The sequence below is a fragment of the Lolium perenne genome, chromosome 5 (genome assembly GCF_019359855.2).
Source record: "Lolium perenne isolate Kyuss_39 chromosome 5, Kyuss_2.0, whole genome shotgun sequence".
Classification (NCBI taxonomy): Eukaryota; Viridiplantae; Streptophyta; class Magnoliopsida; order Poales; family Poaceae; genus Lolium; species Lolium perenne.
Window position 1 is genome coordinate 107,684,992 of NC_067248.2, and position 18,882 is coordinate 107,703,873.

The 18,882-nt window shown below is 46.4% G+C and overlaps 1 protein-coding gene across 2 annotated transcripts; it reads left to right on the forward strand.

The window, feature by feature from the left end:
* The first annotated feature begins 3,790 nt into the window (after positions 1-3,790).
* LOC127299584 (uncharacterized) lies at positions 3,791-18,520 on the forward strand. 2 transcript variants are annotated; one of them, XM_051329564.1, is made up of 3 exons: positions 3,791-4,030; positions 18,018-18,219; positions 18,266-18,520. In XM_051329564.1, the coding sequence occupies exons 1-3, from the start codon at positions 3,830-3,832 to the stop codon at positions 18,271-18,273; spliced, it is 411 nt and encodes a 136-aa protein (XP_051185524.1). In that variant the 5' UTR covers positions 3,791-3,829; the 3' UTR covers positions 18,274-18,520. The 2 variants fall into 2 exon arrangements, with proteins under 2 accessions (XP_051185524.1, XP_051185523.1); XM_051329563.2 differs by lacking the exon at positions 18,266-18,520 and having other exon boundaries at positions 18,018-18,257.
* The last annotated feature ends 362 nt before the right edge of the window (positions 18,521-18,882 follow it).

An 18,882-nucleotide genomic window follows, 5' to 3' on the forward strand; every position in this document is an offset into this window, starting at 1 on the left:
CGTCCCCAAACTATTTGGGGCGCGCCGGACAAAAAAACGCTTCCAGTCGTGTCCTTTAAAGCCGTTGTTTGTCCGGCGCGGTCCGATACGGTGTCCGGCGCCCCGAGCCCGTCCCCGCCCCATAGGGGACGCACCGGGGACGCCGGACACACCGAAAAGCGAGGCGGGGAGTGGCGGGGCCGACTTGTCAGCGACACATTAAATTTTAACCTAACCGTCGCCTACCTCGCGACGGAAGTTATTGGTGCACAACGACGGTGCAGTTCCCGCAGAGTCGCAGCAAAGCGTCTCGTCGCGCCTAGCTCTGCGTGCCGGCGTTAATAAGCGCCACCGCTCCCCCGCCTCCCTCCGACCTATAAAAAGGGCGCTCTCTCATCGTCCCTCTCACACACAAATCCTAGCGCCTCTCTTCCCAACCCTAGCCGCCACCATCTCAATAAAAGTCGACGCCATGGCTGGTAGAGGCGGAGGCCGAGCTTGCGGCCGTGGTCGTGGCCGCGGCAGAGCTGCACGCTCGCCGTCGCCTCCAACACCGTCGTCTTCATCGTCGAAGATGGACGAGGGGGGCCCCGGGCTCTTCGAGTTCGTCCTCAAGGGCGACCCATGCGGCATCCAGAGGCTGCCGGACACCTTCACCGACTACGACGACCGCCCGGGCATGCTGCATCTGCGGGAAGATTCGTGCGGCTGCTACCGGTGGATCGTCGATGTAATCTACGACGCGTGCGTCAAGATGTACCTCCACATCAGCTAGGGGAAGTTCGCGCTCCACCACAGCTTCCAAGCCGGCTTCGTGCTCGTGTTCTCCTACTTTGGCGACAGGGACATGAGCGTCAAGGTGTTCGACTAGACGCGCTGCCGCCGAAACTACCGCGGCGACATCACCGACGAGGAGGACGACTGATGAAGAGTGTTGTTTTTTCGCAGCGAATACGTGCACGGAGGTTTCTGGCCGTTCTTCCTCGCAAGAACCAACAGGGGCACCGTCACCAGCTGGATTTTCCAGTTTGGATGACTGGGTGTGCCCTCGAGTGTTCTTTCTTGGCAGCGAACACACGAAACCTTCGATGCACGGCCTAGTTAGGTTTAGTTTTTTTGCAATATTTTATATTTGTGTCAACCATGGTTCAAACTATGTATTAGTTTGTGGAAAAACCATGTTCCTAATTATGTCTTCGTGTAAACCACGTTCCCAATTATGTATTAGTTTGTGGAAATTGAAATAAAAATGTCAAAAAAAAGTATTTTAATGTTTGGGGGGCGACGTTTGGGGGACGCGGCTGGGGAGCGACGTCCCCCAAACGCGGCACGAACGAAACAAGTTCCCCAAACGCTTAATTCGGCGCGCTTTGGGGGACGGTTCGGGAGACGCGACTGGAGATTCTCTTAAGAGCAACTATCACGTAGGTTTAATATCAAGTTGTGTGTTATATTTGTTTTTGCAAGGACTTTATTTTCACTCCAGTTCCAGTGTTTATCTTCCTTATAATGCAATGTGTGGGCATCTTCCACTAGTTACTGAAAAACAAAGGTTGACCAATGTGGAGTGACTGTCACAAACGATAAAATTGTATCCAGGTGCAAAACTTTTGACAAGCATTATGAAATCCTTAGCAAAATTCTTGCTCTGAGTGGATTTGGTTGGGACAATGAGAAGAACGTACTGTCCATTGATAGTGATGATGTATGGAACAGATACGTGGAGGTATGTCCTTTATCTTACCAATCTAATACATGCTCACTTTGCAACTTCCCAATCTGACCTCACTGATCATGTTTGTAGGCTAATGAAAAAGCAGCTATTTACAAGAACAAAGTAGTGCACAATTGGGATGACATCTGCACCATATACTCAAAAGATCATGCCACTGGTGAAGGTGCTAGGACAGGAGCTGAGATTGCTGCAGATCCGCAACCAGAAGACAAAGAAATCTCTCCGGAATATGTTGAACCAGCTCCAAAGAAGCAGCGGGCGTGTGACGCAATTCTATCCATGATTGGAGAGCTGAAGACATCATTCAATGATGCTTTGAAGACAACTGAGCCATTACCCATGCCACAGATTACTCCTCCTGCTGATATCCTTGCCGCACTTGATAAGATACCAGATTTTTCTCAGAGTGACAAGCTGCGAGCATATGGTAAGTTGATCCTTAGTGAACGCTTATTCCAAGCACTTATGGAGCTCCCCATGGCCTTCAGGAAGGAATGGTTGTTGATGCTGAATTAGAGGAGTGCAGTTTAATTCATATGACATGTGCGACCTATCCTAAGAACTTGTAATATTGCGTACCAGACTGTAACGTGCAGTGAACCTTTTGAATTATGCAAGGAACTTGTTATTGTGTTGCTATTGTCATATTTTGAAGAATAGTATTGCTCCTATGAATTTATGTTCACTCCATTTTCCATGTTTGTTTAAAGTTAAAAGATGATGTCATAAATTTATATATTTTTTGCATTTTATTAATTGTTATGTCATACAATCATTCTATATTCAAAACTTACAAAGAAAATCGTTTGCAAACATGTATTATGATAAAACTCTCATACAAATGCAATACATCACTTTTACCATCCAAACAGGTTTTGGCATTCAACTAGGATATCAATTCCACAATCCAAATATCTAAACATCCAAACAAAGATATTGGTATTGATCTCAATGTGAATATCTCAATACATTGATATTACACCCAATGCAATGCCAAGCCTGCCAATACAAACATCCAAACGGAGCCTTTGTCTATTGTCAGGTTCTCTCACGGTACTGTCTTCAACATAATATTCAGGTCTGATACAAGAGTGGCAGCATGAATCTAGGAGGGATAGGAGGGCGTAGATGGGGATCAGAGATACAACACAGGGGTAGGGAAGAGAGCCGGTTTCCAGTTCTGTTCTTCGATGTCGTCCTCCGTCTGCCAACCTTCGCTTCTATCTCCTCAATGGGCCCATTCCTAGTCGTGTATCTAGGATTCTCCACCCTTTGGCCCAGGTTTAGTTAAACCCATGACATTCTTCCACCCCTTCATTAGCGGCTTGCCCCCAAGCCGGTGCTCGCGGAAAGCGAGTTCCATCTCTGCGATGTTCTCCCAGGCCGTCAAGGATGTTGGCAACCTTGCCCAGCGAATGAGAGCTTCCTCCAGGAACTTGTGGCGACGCTGAACTGGGCGAGTCTGAAGCACTTGTTGCGGTACTTGAAGATGAGGTTGGCAATCATCCACTTGAGGAAGCACTGGGCGATGGAGGAGCTCCTTTGCGCAGCTGCGACACATGGAAAACGAAGTGTAGCTTGGACTCCTCCGGTCAGCTTATAAGAATGATATTTTGGCACATGGTAGCACATGCTCCTTTTATATTGAAATACATCATAGACACATTTTAATATGTCAGAAAAATTGAAATAAAAAATTTACATATACATCTTCACGTGCTACGCTTACGCGTTCACAAAGTCGTTTCATGAAAAATTGACTTGTTGTGTGGCGTATGTAAAAATGATAAAAGTAGGTGCTAAAAATAAGGTTTTTCGCAAGATAAATTTTCTCTTTTTTACCTAGATCATATAATTTATTATTTTTCGTGAAACTTGACGAATATAAACATATTTTGGAGATGTACATGTCGAACTTTTTGTCAAAAACTTATGTATCTGGAAGCCGAATTGAGTTTTGATACTCTTGTTTCTTTTGTTTAACATGAGTTTCCGATACTCCTACTGTAGCAAAAAGTAAAATCCCCCTAAAAAAAAGGGTAACCCTAGAGAAGTCTGAAAGTGGAGAGAAGAGTCTGGAGAAGGCGGCGAGGGGGAGAAGAGAGAGAGAGAGAGATGTCGATCCTGTGGGAGAAGAGCTCGGCATGGCGGTGGCTGGTGGGGCGGACGAGGGATTCGAAGCCCTTCTTCTTCACCTTCGCGGCTCTCTGCGGCGTCGTCCCCGGCGTGGTGGGCTACGGCGTGATGCAGCTCACCAGCTCCCGCAACGACAAGCTCGAGGCCCACCTCCGCTCCAACGCCCGCCCGGAGACCACGGTGCGTGAATTCGCAACCCCCCTTCCCCACCCCCGAGTCTCGATTAGCACAAGCATATGCTCCGATTTCTTGTGATCGGACGGAGAACTCGACGACTCCCATTCCAAGATTCGATGTCATGGATAATAACTGGAGAGCTCGTCTTGAGAGGCATGACGATTGGCAGGATTCATTCTGGGCGATTATTGTCAGCCATATATCTAAACCTCACGCGATTATAACACCAAGAACACTTGGTGTTGGGCTGTGTAAGCCTTGCAGCTTTTCTGGGTTAGTTCTTTCCTTTTTACGCATTGAACATGAAGTTTAACTGCCCACGTGACGAGCAAAATCATGCAATTGTGCCATCCCAAGCGTGCGCTAGGCCAGGGCACATCTACCAGCGTCGGCGTGGAGTGAGCAGACTTGTGCACACCTCACTGATTGCCCAATTTCTAGAAGTAAGTAGTAACTAAGGCTTGGCACAAGATACCTGGGCCTCGTTGGGTATCTCTGGCTGACAAGGTTTCAACAACCATTGTGATGTGTACCTTCTTCAGACCATTTGATGCATAGTTCAAACAAAAGAAAGCCGTAGTTACTTGCTGAAACATTACCAATGATCCTGTAAAGTTGTAACTAATGGGCATGTTAAGTGATATTCAGCCAAAATATGTCAAAACAAGTGAAATGTCACTAGAATGGGGATACATGCGACACTTGTGGTGAGAGAAAGGTGGTAGTGTTAAAGATTAGAGAAATTAGCATGGTTTGTTCCGCAGTAATGGTATTCTTGTTTTGTATTTTTGTGCTGTACCCATATCTAGTGCCAGTGACAAAGCTAGCTCAGGATTGTAGCCTGGGCAAGCTGCGAGTGCAGCCAAGCTTAGCAGAAGAACACTATATGCTTTGGATGGAACATGGCGTGTGAGTTTCTTTTATGCATAATACATTGTTCAATTGCGGTGAAGATGCAACCAGAAGAACAATATAACATACTAATTGTTTGTCTTTGAGATGTGGCTAGTATTACAATTTTAGGTTGTTCTATAATGATGGTTTATTCTGTTACTACACATTAGGAATTACGTGTAAAATTCATCCTTGATTAAGAAGCACCACTGAACAGCTATAGTTTAATGGGGTCCAGAACAAAGTAAGAAACTGGTGTTACTGAGGAATTAAATTAATTCATATAGTGCTACTGTTGAATGGTATTCATATAGTGCTACTGTCGAATGGTTTGGTAATTGGTTATCTATGTGTTTTGCTGGTAAGGTTCATGAGATCCCTAAAAGTCATAGACACCATGATTGCTGAATCTTGATTACTAAATATTTCACATACAACTAGGGCTGGGCATATGGTTACCAAACCGAGGAACCAAACTGAATACGTTAGATAGTCTGGTATATGGTTAACAGTGTGGTTCATAAGTTCGTAACTGCTGAAGCTTCGGTTATATCAGTACAAAACTGACACAGATTGGTTTCTACCGAACTAACCAGATAGGCCACATTTGTCCTGGACTTCCTGATCCCTTCCGGTGTGGGCTGCCCGCTAATGGGACTTCTGGTTTCAGTCTCACGGTACTGTGTCTACTGCGTAGCAGTACCATTATCCCCTGAAACAAAAGAAACATAGCAACCTAATAGTACGACCAGCATTGTTCAGGAATTCAGTAACTGGTAACGGTCGGTCGGCCACTGAGTAGCGATTAATCGGTGAATCGGCCGATTAACTGGATTAATCGGTCGGCCATTAATCGGTTGAGAAAACAGGACATAGCAAATATTTTGCCAACATATATATAGTTTTTTTGAATATTATTTTGTACTCCCATGTTGCCAGCTATGCAATTATACTCAAATATGCTACTGTAGACATACAAAAGGCATAGACAAGACTAAGAGGTGTAGAAATGGTACCAGGACGCTCTAGTCTGGTTGTCGATGCATCCAAACCTACAAAATGATAAACATACACATTAGAGTGTGCTCTGAAGTCTAAACTTGCCAAGAGTCCAAGATAAATGGAAATGACAGACACAAATTGGCAAATTGGTAAGTGGTACCACAATCACAAGATAAATGACGGCCACACATGACAAAATAAGTAAGTCGACCAGTCTCTCTGATGAGGTCTAAGACCCCGTGTGTGGCCCGATCTTGCGGATTGACTTCGAAACCAAGCGGGAGAGATGGGAAAACGCGAGGGGGACGAAGAACACGATGAACTCCGATACTCACGCACGCACACCAACCCGATACACCCGATGCTTACCTCCGTGGCTCGATGGACCACGCCAATAGAATCTCCGTGGAAGAGGCACGAGGCAGAATTCCCGGAGAGAGATTGGGATTGGAGAGGATGAGCTTGGTGAGGGAGAGAGAGTAACAAGTACTTGAATCTCACTCAACAAGTTCAAAGTCAACAACCAAGGTGCCTTGATTACAGAGGGATGATACCCAAGGGAGACTAAGCTCAAAGGAAGGTTTGAGTTCTAAACAAGTCTGAAGAGCTAAAGGGGTGCTTGGGGTGCTTATATAGTCTTACAAGACGACACAGGCCGAAAAGGTAAGTTTGGGCCGAAATTATAACTTAAGTCGTGCAGGCCGGTCAGGGATTCGGTCAGACCGGGCCTGTGACCGGGCGGTCCGGTCCCGACCGGGCCTGTGACCGGGCGCCGACCGGGCGAGGTCCCGAGGCCCCGGGATGTTGTCCGGATGGCACCGGTTGGTAGCCCGGTTGCGACCTGGGTGACCCGGTCAGGCGGCCGGTCGACCGGATTCTGAGCCGGGTGGCCCGGTCAGGAGCCGGTCGACCGGGTCTGGACCGGTCGCTTCCCCGTCTCTTCCTTGCGTTCTTGGGGCGACTTCGGGTCCGGCTCCGTGTACATCTTCTCGATCGTTGCTTCCTCTCCTTCCCTTGACCATGGCGTAACGTCCTCTCCGTGATCTTGATGCTCCACGTACCTAATGACACAAAGGGTTTCGGCATGAGGTAGCATTCCATCCAATGGGGTATCTAGGTCGAGGGAAGTGAGGAGCGAGTTCACCTTGTCGTGTAGAGCTTTAACTCGAGCCCTTGTCATTGGTCCACTTGGGGGACTTGTTGGCCTTGATGTAGAGTCGTTGGTGAGCGGGGCTACATCATCTCCCCCCCCTTGGGAGAGAGTCGTCCTCGACTCTTGTTCCTCCTCATCTCCATGATGTGGGGAGAGGTCCGAGATGTTGAAAGTGTTGCTCACCAAGTACTTGGATGTCGGTATGTCGATGACGTAGGCGTTGTTGTTGATGCGCTTGAGGACCTTGAAAGGCCCATCTCCTCTTGGCTTGAGCTTGGAGTTGCGTTCTTGAGGGAACCTTTCTTTCCTGAGATGAACCCAAACAAGGTCTCCTTCTTCAAACACTCGTTCTTTCTTCTTGGCGTTGAGGCGGTTAGCTTGGCGAAGGACATGGTCTTGTATGGTTGCTCTTGTTTCTTCATGTAGTTTCTTCATGGCGGTGGTGCGCTCGTCGAAGTCCATGTTGGTCCTTTGATGAAGAGGGAGTGGAAGGATGTCGAGTGCCGTTGGAGGTTCGAATCCATAGACGACCATGAAGGGACTCCGTAATGTTGTGGAGTGTTTGGCTCGATTGTAGGCGAATTCCGCGTGGGGGAGGCAATCTTCCCATGACTTCAAGTTTTTCTTCACAAGTGTGCGGAGGAGTGTGGAGAGGCTTCGATTGACCACTTCGGTTTGTCCATCGGTTTGAGGGTGCGATGATGATGAGAACAAGAGCTTGACTCCAAACTTGGCCATGAGCGACTTCCATAGATAACTCATGAACTTGACGTCTCGATCCGACACAATGCTTGCCGGTATCCCATGTAGGCGAACCACTTCCCTGAAAAACAATGAAGCAATGTGTGAAGCATCATCGCTCTTATGACATGGAATGAAATGTGCCATTTTTGAGAACCTATCCACTACTACAAAGATTGAATCATGCCCATGCTTTGTTCGTGGTAAGCCTAACACAAAGTCCATGCTTATATCCGACCAAGGTGCATATGGAATGGGTAAAGGCATGTAAAGACCATGGGGATTGGATGTTGACTTAGCTTGTAAACAAGTGGTGCACCGGTTGCAAAGGCGCTCCACGTCTCGTTTCATGCGTGGCCAATAGTAGTGTGTGGATAGCATCGAAAGAGTCTTGTCGCGTCCAAAATGACCCATGAGGCCACCTCCATGTGACTCTTGCAAAAGCAACTTACGAAGAGAAGACTCGGGTATGCAAACTTTGTTAGCTTTAAACAAGTAGCCATCATGCAAGTAGAAATCATCAAAACCTCGGTCAATGGAACACTTTTCAAAGATTGGTCCAAAGAAAGAATCGGGGGGGTAAAGTTCTTTGATCTCCTCAAGACCCAAAATGTGAAACTCCAAGCGGGTGAGTAGGAGAGTAATCTTGCGGGAAAGTGCATCCGCAACCACATTTTCCTTGCCCTTTTTGTATTTGATTACATAAGGGAAGGACTCTATGAACTCAACCCACTTAGCATGTCTCTTGTTTAAATTGTGTTGACTTTTCAAATACTTCAAGGACTCATGATCCGAATGGATAACAAACTCTTTTGGCCAAAGGTAGTGTTGCCAAACTTCAAGAACACGAACCAAAGCATAAAGCTCCTTGTCATATATAGGATAGTTGAGGCGTGCGCCATCCAACTTCTCACTATAGTATGCCACGGGTTTTCCATTTTGCATGAGGACACCACCGATTCCAAGGCCACTCGCATCACATTCTATTTCAAATGTCTTGGCAAAATCGGGAAGAGCAAGTAGTGGTGCCTCGGTGAGTCTCTTTTTCAATTCATCAAAAGCTTTTTGTTGTGCTTTGCCCCAAACGAACGGAACATTCTTTTTTGTAAGTTCGTTTAAAGAGCAAGCAATGGTGCTGAAATCTTTCACAAAACGGCGGTAAAATCCGGCAAGACCATGGAAGCTTCTCACTTGACCAACATTTGTGGGAGTGGGCCAATTGTGGATGGCCTCAACTTTTGAAGAATCAACTTCAATCCCGTTGGCGGAAACCACAAAACCAAGAAAAACCAATTTGTTTTGAGCGAAATGGCATTTTGGAAGGTTGGCAAAGAGCTTCTCGTGGCGCAAGATGCATAAGACTTCTCTCACATGTTGAACATGGTCCTCGAGATTTTTGCTATAGATGAGAATGTCATCAAAGTAAACAACCACACTCTTGCCAATGAGAGGTCGCAAGATGTGATTCATAAGACGCATGAAAGTGGAAGGAGCATTGGAAAGACCAAACGGCATGACGAGCCATTCATAGAGACCAAGCTTGGTCTTGAATGCCGTCTTCCATTCATCACCAATTGCCATGCGAATTTGGTGGTAGCCACTACGCAAATCAATCTTAGAGAAAATCGTGGCACCACTCAATTCATCCAACATATCATCTAAACGCGGAATGGGATGTCGATAACGGACGGTAATGGCATTGATAGGGCGGCAATCCATACACATCCGTTGCGTCTCATCCGGTTTAGGCACAAGAATGACGGGAACGGCACAAGGGCTAAGGCTTTCTCGGACATACCCTTTAGCGAGGAGGTCTTGAATTTGGCGTTGGATCTCCTTGGTGTCCTCGGGGTTGGTGCGGTAGGCGGCGCGGTTTGGTAGGGGAGCGCCGGGTATGAGGTCGATGCGATGCTCGATGCCCCGAAGCGGTGGTAGTCCATGGGGTAGCTCGTCGGGGAAGACGTCTTGGAACTCCTTCAAAAGAGACAACAAAGACGAAGGAATGTTGGTTAAGTCATTAGTCTCACGTGAGAGGCCCTTGCAAATGAGCACGTAGTGTATGGTGGTGGATGGGTTGTCTTTCACTTCTCTCCACTCGCTTTTGGTGGCTAGGAGGACACTCTTTCTCTCACTCATATGTGGGTGGTGGCGCTCACTCTCTTTTTGGTGGGTAGCTCCCTCTCCTCTCAACTCACTATGGTGGATGTGGTGTTGTGCCCTCGCTAAAGCCTTCGCATTGTCGGCGATGATTTGGCTAGGAGTCATTGGGCGAAGCTCGAACTTCTTGTCCTTGACCTTGAAGGTGTATGCATTGGAGAAACCATCATGTATGGCCTTCTTGTCAAATTGCCATGGGCGTCCAAGCAACATGTGGCACACGGTCATAGGCACCACGTCACACTCGACGGTGTCTTCATAGGGTCCTATCTTGAAGTTGACGGTGACGGTGTGTTGAATCTTGACATTGCCCTTGTCACTCAACCATTGGACATGGTATGGATGAGGATGCTTGCGAAGCGTGAGGTTGAGCTTCTCACATAGCTCGGTGCTTGCCAAGTTGTGGCAACTCCCACCATCGATGATGACCTTGATAGACTTGCCACCAATGCCGGCACGCGTTTGGAAGATGTTGCATCTTTGGTCTTCCATAGCTTGGGGTTGAGTGGTGAGCACTCGAGTGACCACAAGAGAAGAGCTTGGATCATGTGTGCATAAGAGAGGGTCTTCTCCACTTTCTTCATCATAGTCTTCCTCATTAGCAACGGCGGCTTGCACTAGGGCTTCATATTCACCTTCACTTAGAGTCTCTATGTCACCATTCTCCATAGTGATCATGACCTTGGTGTTCTTGCACTCAAAGGATTTGTGGCCTTGAGTACCACATTTGAAGCAAGTGACATTGGAGGGTCCCGTAGAGGCCTTAGAGGAGGCGGTGGAGGATACCGTTTGCTTCATACGACTTTGTATGGAAGGTTGCTTGGAAGGTGTAGAGGATGCGGATGGCTTGACACTTGTTGTAGGAGTTGATGTGGCAAGCTTGGAGGCGAAGTATTGCTTGGACTTGGAGTACTTGATGTCCTCATTCACTTGACGCTCGGCCTTGGAAGCTTGGTGAACCAACTCAACCATGTTGGAGTATTGTTGGAACTCCACAATCTTCTTGATGGGGTAGTTGAGGCCATTGAAGAACCTAGCGATGGTTTGGTTCTCGGACTCTTGGATGTTTGCTCTCATCATGGTTAACTCCATCTCCTTGAAGAATTCCTCAACGGTCTTGGTGCCTTGCTTCAACTTTTGTAGCTTGTTGAAGAGATCGGTCTTGTAGTGTGTAGGGACAAAGCGGGCTTGCATCTCCTCCTTCATGTCTTCCCAAGTATCAATTGGAGGATCACCCTTTTCTTCCCTAAGAGTGACAACTTGTTCCCACCAAGTGTTGGCATAATCTTCAAACTCGAGGGAGGCCATGGCTACTTTCTTGGCACCGGAGTAGTTATGGATGCGGAAGATCTTGTCAACCTTGAGTGCCCATGAGAGGTAGGCCTCGGCATCGTCTTCACCCTTGAATTTGGGCATGTTGAACTTGAGCTTTCCATACATATTCTCTTCATCTTCCATGTTGCGGCGGCGAGGACGGATGCCCTCATCTCTTGCGACTTGAGGTGGTGGAGGAGGTCTTCCACGACCAACCATAGCATTGGGTTGGCGTTGGAGGTGAACACTAGCTTCACTTGGCTCATGTTGAGGATGTTGTTGCGGGTCTTGGCGAGGTTGTTGGCGTTGCCCAATGATGGCCCTCTCATCTTGATCATGTTGTGGTTGCCCTCGGCCCCTTTGGTCATGGCGAGGATGATTCCGGAGATCACGCCTTGGTTGCTCTTGACGACCTTGTGCGGGTGCATGTGGCGCCATGTTGTGGAGGACGTTGTCTTGAGGATGGTCGTCATACCCATGGTGGGCATGGCGAGCCGCTTGATGACGATCTTGGTGAGGAGCTTGTTCTTGTGGAGGTCGTTCATGAGGACGAGCATGGCGATGGAATTCACCTCTCCTTGAGTTAGAGCGAGAGTCTTCTTGACGAGCATGTGGTCGATGAGGACGAGTATGGTCTTCATGCCTTGAGGAGGAGCTTGATGACGAACGGTGGCCATGAGAGTAGTAATCTTGTGACGAGCTTGATGATGATGAAGTAGAGCGGTGTCGGCGATGACGACCCAAGTTGGTGATGGCGCGCTCGAGGTTATCCATGCGTCGCTCCATGTTCGCGTCATTGGCCGCCATTTGGCCATTCAAGTTGTCCGTAGCTTCACGGAGGAGAGCCAAGTCTTGGTTCACCGTGGAGAAGTTGTGAGCCACTTCTTCATATTGTTCGTCGATGCGAGTCTCGAAGAGTGATAGTTGCTCCTTGAACTCTTGGCGTTGAGTCCATAGGTTGTGTTGAGTAGCCAACCTCTCGGTGTTCCGAAGTACTTCTCCATCCCTTGTTTCATCTCCGCTCCTATCCATGATGGAAGAACAAGAACTATGTTGTGTATGTTAGTGGAAGGAGACTACCTCGCACTCTTACCAAGGTAAGATAGTATTGAGGCAATCAACCAAGCCGAAAGTAAGATCAAGTGTATCGGGGACACACGCAAAACCACACGCAAAAGCTAGCAAATATGGTGTTAGGCGAGTGTTGTGGAAAGCCAAAAGACAAATCCAAGATCAAGTATGTTGTTAAAAGTGGATGAGGTCCAAAAATCCAAATGTCAAAGTGCGATCACTATAAACACGGAAAAATGTGGAACTCACACACGAGATAAGCGGGGTTAGTGCAACCAAAAGTGAGCGGAAAAGTGTATGTATAGTTGCTCGGTGTCACACTAACACAAGGAGAGCCAAAGCTTTGGTTGCAAAGGAAGAGACAACAAGATTCGCACGCGGCCTCTCTTCTCCTATCTCTCTTTGCTTAAAAGCTTTTTCTCTCTTGTATATGGTGGCACTTGCACTCGTTTTTATCTTTGGTGGCTTTTGTGGACACTTTTGTATGTATGGGCGTATGGATGTATGGTGCTACTTGCACTCTTTTTGTGTTTTTTGGGCTTTTTCACGCACTATGTTAGCGTTAGCCTCGCTTTTGCTATCTTGCCACACGAGTGTTTGCTTGGGTGCCTTACTCAACGCGACACACACACCTCACAATGCGGGGCCACGTGCAATGTCTCGCAACACTAGACAAGCGATGCTCGATGGGGTAGATCGCAAAAGGAAGAGGGGTTACAAGGGGAAACCTGCAAGTTATACCTGCGATGGTGGTGGTGGTGGTGGTGGTGGTGGTGGTGGTGGAGATCGCCGGATGTCGAGGTCGAAGGAGGCGTTGCGTCACCCGGTCGGGGGCCCGGTTGGACCGGCTCTGGACCGCTCGGCCAGGTTGTGTGTCCTGGTTGGCCAGGCGTACAGGCCGGCCCGGCCGGTCTATGTGCAGTTAATGAGGCTGCTCAACCGGATTGCTCGGGATTGAGCTTTCTCTCTCCTGTTCTTCACGAAAACCAAGCCAAATCGACCAAATCGAAGGGAAACGATGGAATTGGAGGCTAAAAGTTGGGAAAATAGTAGATCAAGCACAACAACACCAGATCCACGGACCAAAACCACTCAAAACTCAACCAAATCACAGATCGGTCAAAAGGCAATTTAGGGCTATTTTTTGGAAAATTTTCTAGAAACGAAATCGGGTGGGTGGAGGGTCAAATCCGCGGGAACCAAAGGCTGCTGATACCATATGATGAGGTCTAAGACCCCGTGTGTGGCCCGATCTTGCGGATTGACTTCGAAACCAAGCGGGAGAGATGGGAAAACGCGAGGGGGACGAAGAACACGATGAACTCCGATACTCACGCACGCACACCAACCCGATACACTCGATGCTTACCTCCGTGGCTCGATGGACCACGCCAATAGAATCTCCGTGGAAGAGGCACGAGGCAGAATTCCCGGAGAGAGATTGGGATTGGAGAGGATGAGCTTGGTGAGGGAGAGAGAGTAACAAGTACTTGAATCTCACTCAACAAGTTCAAAGTCAACAACCAAGGTGCCTTGATTACAGAGGGATGATACCCAAGGGAGACTAAGCTCAAAGGAAGGTTTGAGTTCTAAACAAGTCTGAAGAGCTAAAGGGGTGCTTGGGGTGCTTATATAGTCTTACAAGACGACACAGGCCGAAAAGGTAAGTTTGGGCCGAAATTATAACTTAAGTCGTGCAGGCCGGTCAGGGATCCGGTCCAGATCGGGCTCGTGATCGGGCGGTCCGGTCCCGACTGGCTGTGGACAAGGCGCCGACCGGGCGAGGTCCCGAGGCCCCGGGATGTTGTCGGATGGCACCGGTTGGTAGCCCGGTTGCGACCCGGTGACAGTCGGCCAGCGGATCGGTCGACCGGATTCTGAGCCGGGTGGCCCGGTCAGGAGCCCGGTCAGACCGGGTCCTGGACTGGTCGCTCCCCGTCTCTTCCTTGCGTTCTTGGGGCGACTTCGGGTCCAGCTCCGTGTACATCTTCTCGATCAGCTGCTCCTCTCCTTCCCTTGACCATGGCGTAACGTCCTCTCCGTGATCTTGATGCTCCACGTACCTAATGACACAAAGGGTTTCGGCATGAGGTAGCATTCCATCCAATGGGGTATCTAGGTCGAGGGAAGTGAGGAGCGAGTTCACCTTGTCGTGTAGAGCTTTAACTCGAGCCCTTGTCATTGGTCCACTTGGGGGACTTGTTGGCCTTGATGTAGAGTCGTTGGTGAGCGGGGCTACATCACTCTCTGGACATGAACTTTCATGCAAGGTTGTGTTAATGTCTGAGCATGACGGTCCAACTCATATGGACCTAATGTGTAAAGAACTATGTTGTACGTGGACTTGTGCTTGCCATGTATTCTAATTAATCTTCATACACAATATACATGCACGGAAAATTTGAGGACTAGATCGTTACACAGACACTGATGTGGTATTGATTGCTGTGTTGTGCTTGGGCTCCTCGCTGTTGTAGATGCCTAATGGAGTGCTGGGCACTTTGCTCTTGTTTTTTCTTGGTCCAGAACACTTCTTACTCGATAGTTAGAGAATTTCTAGAGAACACAGGTTGCAATGTGTGATAGTATGATGTGCAGTTATCGTGTCGTTCTAAAATTCGTGTCAACTTTGGTTAATATAGTAATTACCGGAACCGTACTGAAGTAGTTTGGCACCCCTAGGTACATGTAATTTAAGTACATCGTTATATTACAACCTAACTTGTATGCATCTGTTGAATTAACCAAACATGCACCCCTAGGTACAAGTAATTTAAGTACATCGTTATATTACAACCTAATTTGTATGCATCTGTTGTGTTACTCCCTCCTATTTATAAGGCGCACGAGCTTTTTCTGATGAACCTTTGACCAAAAAGTTGAGCAATAATATCTCATTTAGATTCGTATTGAAAAACACTTTCTAATGATATGAACTTTTCATCAGATAATCTTTTATTTACTTATACCATTTTTTGGTCAAATGAAAATCTTGGAAAATGCATGTGCCTTATAAATGGGAATGGAGGGAGTAGTTTTCTGCATGTGCCTTATAAATGGGAATGGAGGGAGTAGTTTTCTAGACCTTGCTCTGTGGCATGCTTTGCTACATGATTTTTGATATACACTCTAGTGGATTGCAGTTTTTTTATGCACAAATAGACTGGAATGCCTTCAAGAAACATGTCCACTACTTGAGTTCTAATTACACAGTTGACCAGTATTCTTGAGTAGTATATATGGTCCTAGGACAACCTGCTTCAGTATTGGTAGTTAACAATATGTGAAAGACCTCTTATCTCCTTACTTTCGAAGGGGAGTTAGTGGTGATGGTGATTTTGATGCATGTCCTTTCATCCCACATCACATCTTCCTCCTCCACCACTAAAGGCCACCTAAGTTTTCGATCTGTGGATTCGATTTAAGAAAAACACCTACACGATCTTCCCCCTCAAGATTAGTCAACAAAACAGACCAAACGCTGTGCCCCTTCTCCTGGTAGCAATTCCAAAAGAAAAAAAGGACCATGGTTCTGGTTCCTTTCTTTCTATCAAATTCTACCCAAACCACCTCCCTACAGAATCGACTTGATCATTGCAAACAAATCTTAATAGAATTTGTTTTCTGTATCAAACCCCTAGTGTTAATCTCATCTTAAGTTGTCTCCAATTCATCGTCAAAACCATCAAGGGCCCTTTTTTCCTCTAGCCGGGAAGAACAGTGAATTAGGCAGCCTCAGTGATGGCCCTCGTTGCCAAGGCGTCAGGAGTAGCAAAAGAAAGCAGCTGCTGCGTTCAGGAATCAGCAGGTCGCTCTGCACCTTGCTAAAACTAGCATGCTCGATGGCGCACTTGTGCACATGTGATGCCTTTGATTCAGCAGCCTTGTGATCTCATCTGCTTGTTTTGGGCTGTCTAATAGCAAACTGAGTACATTATTCCCGTAAGTCTTCCTCTCCATTCGTGTGCTCCCCCTATCCTCTTCATATGGGGTGCGTTCTTATACCTTTTGCCGGTGTTGATGCTGGAGCACGATCTGAGTACCTTTTCTCAAGTGCTGCCTTGTTGTGCACTTGTGCCAATGTGATATACCTCTCAGCATTGCGCTGTCACTAGTGATTTTTCGTGAATCAAGTTGAAGTCGGTGTGCATATTTGAGTTGAAGTTTTCGGTTGTTACTTCACTGTTTGAGCAACATGACATTGGAAGAAAAGGAATTGAGTTGCACGTAGGGGATTTAAGTGGGAAGTGTTCTGATGTGGAGTTGAAAGTTCAAATTCGATGTGAAAGTTTCCCAAGTTGATGAGCTGAAGAAAGGGTCCTTATTCAAACTGGTTATCCGTGCAATAGCAGTTTCATGGTGCAACTTGTTAAGGGTGGCAAGATTTGCATTGAGAAATCATTTGCCTCTTGTGAAGTAGCAGCATAATCTTGTGTGGAAACTATTGTGGTATAGCCAAGACTTGTGCATGTCTTTCACCTATGAATAAATAATTTTTTTGTGTATGTCAATGGTGGTTTCTAATACTCGCTTTTAGTTAGTCGAAATGTGCATAATCATACATATAATACATCATGTGACCTTCATTCAGAAGTGAGTGAAGGGGCAAAGAAGCTCATTTCTTATTTGGAAAATATCATTCATGAATGTTTATTTGGACAGTACAGACCAATATTGACGTGTGGACCATATAATACCTGATGTGATTGACAATTGCCTTCTTTACCATCTAAATTTACACTATACATGTTTATCTGGTGATAGCTATGAATTTGTGTCCCAAATATTGAAAAACAAATTGGTGGTGGCTATTTGGACCAGGTCATCCCCATTCCCATTACTTAGCTACAATCTTTTATCCACTTATTGATTTTTTTATGATGGCTATCCGAACCTGGTTGTCCACGTTCCCATTACTTCAAACGGAGATGCACTATCTTCCATAAAACAGGGAAAATGAGAAGTTCATGTTGGAAATACATAGACAGTCGCTATGGTACAAACAACTTCGATATATAAAGAGTTTCTTAGGGGTTGTTGGGTTGATGCCATTACTCTGTCCGGAAATGCCGTGTGCGGCCTGTATTATTGTTGTGTTTGATTGAGTACTTTAAATTTTTGGTCCCTGCAAACAATCTGTAAGAGATGGTTGTGCATGTAGATACTATCAAAATATGCTTCTAGAGTATCTTTGTGGAAAAAGGGTGTGCAGCTTAAATAAGTAATACTCCTAGAATATCCAGGTGGATGAACTTTGAGGAAGTTAGATACCCTAACAATTTGTTGCCATTTAATATGTTCCTTGTCCAGTCCATACCATGGTTGAATGTTTGCTGCATTTTTCCAAAGCATCTGTAAGAAATTGTTGTGCAAAGAATTTATATTAAGTGGATGTTGCCAACCATTGTCTAGTTATCAGTTCAGCATATGTAACTCTTCACTCCCAACAAAGTGCTTGACATCTATTTGCACAGCTAAAGGTTTTAACTTTATTTTTACTTCATGACGGACCATATATCCAATTCTTTCCTCTGTATCTTTCTAGCTTTCCAGCTTCCAGGTGCATCTGTCATGCACATTTTGTTGTGGTCTGTTAGTGCTTCTCCTAAAGTTTTGTTGATTTCATTTCCACTAACTTATGGAACCATTGAACAACAGATGATGGGACAAGTGAACAGGGAGAGGCTGGCAGAGTTTCTCGGTGAGATACAAAGGAAAGAGGACACAAATGACAGATACGTCGCTGCTCTTAAAGGGGAGACACTGACAAGGAAACGCTATGAACGAATTCAGCCTGTCCATCAGCAACCCGCTCAGGAGAATGCAAAGGACCATCAAGCTACCCAGGAGAAGGGCAAGGCTAAGTGATCGGTGCATGGTTGACGATCAGAGTGAGATGTGTTCTACTAAGTGAACATAAATGAGCTGTAGCTCTAAAAAAATTATGAAGGGAGGTTTATGTGTCATATTTCCTCTTTATGAGATAGTGGAAGTAGCATTAGCGGGACAAGTAAACTCCTTTTCAAGTCTTATCTTTGGCAACTTTTGATTAGTTCCGATGCCCTTATAGCAAGAATGATGCAGGAGCAAGAAAGTATGTTTCATCTGCCTTTCCAGATTCTCGCTATTCAAATAACACGGATATCAAATTCAATTCATAAGTAATGCTGGTCAATCGATGACAGTTATATGCTCTGTAAATATAGGCTTTGCTCTTCGACACGTTTTATATCGACTTCAGTCATGCTTTATTGGAGTTATCTGACGCCAAGGAGGAAGGAATATAGATTAGGATGCTGGCCTTGTTCCGTTTGAAGTTTGGACTTAGGTTCAGTCAGGAATTTACATATAGAAAGGATTTGAAGTTTGGACTTACGTTCAGTCAGGAGTTTGCGTACAGAAAGGAGCCAGGAGCGATTAGCAACCAAGCTTCTTTTGCTTCTGCAATCGTGCTTTTCGCAATTCTCAGTCATGAATGGAGCTCAAACCTCGGCGCATAGCAACCTAAAGGCTGGTTTCCATA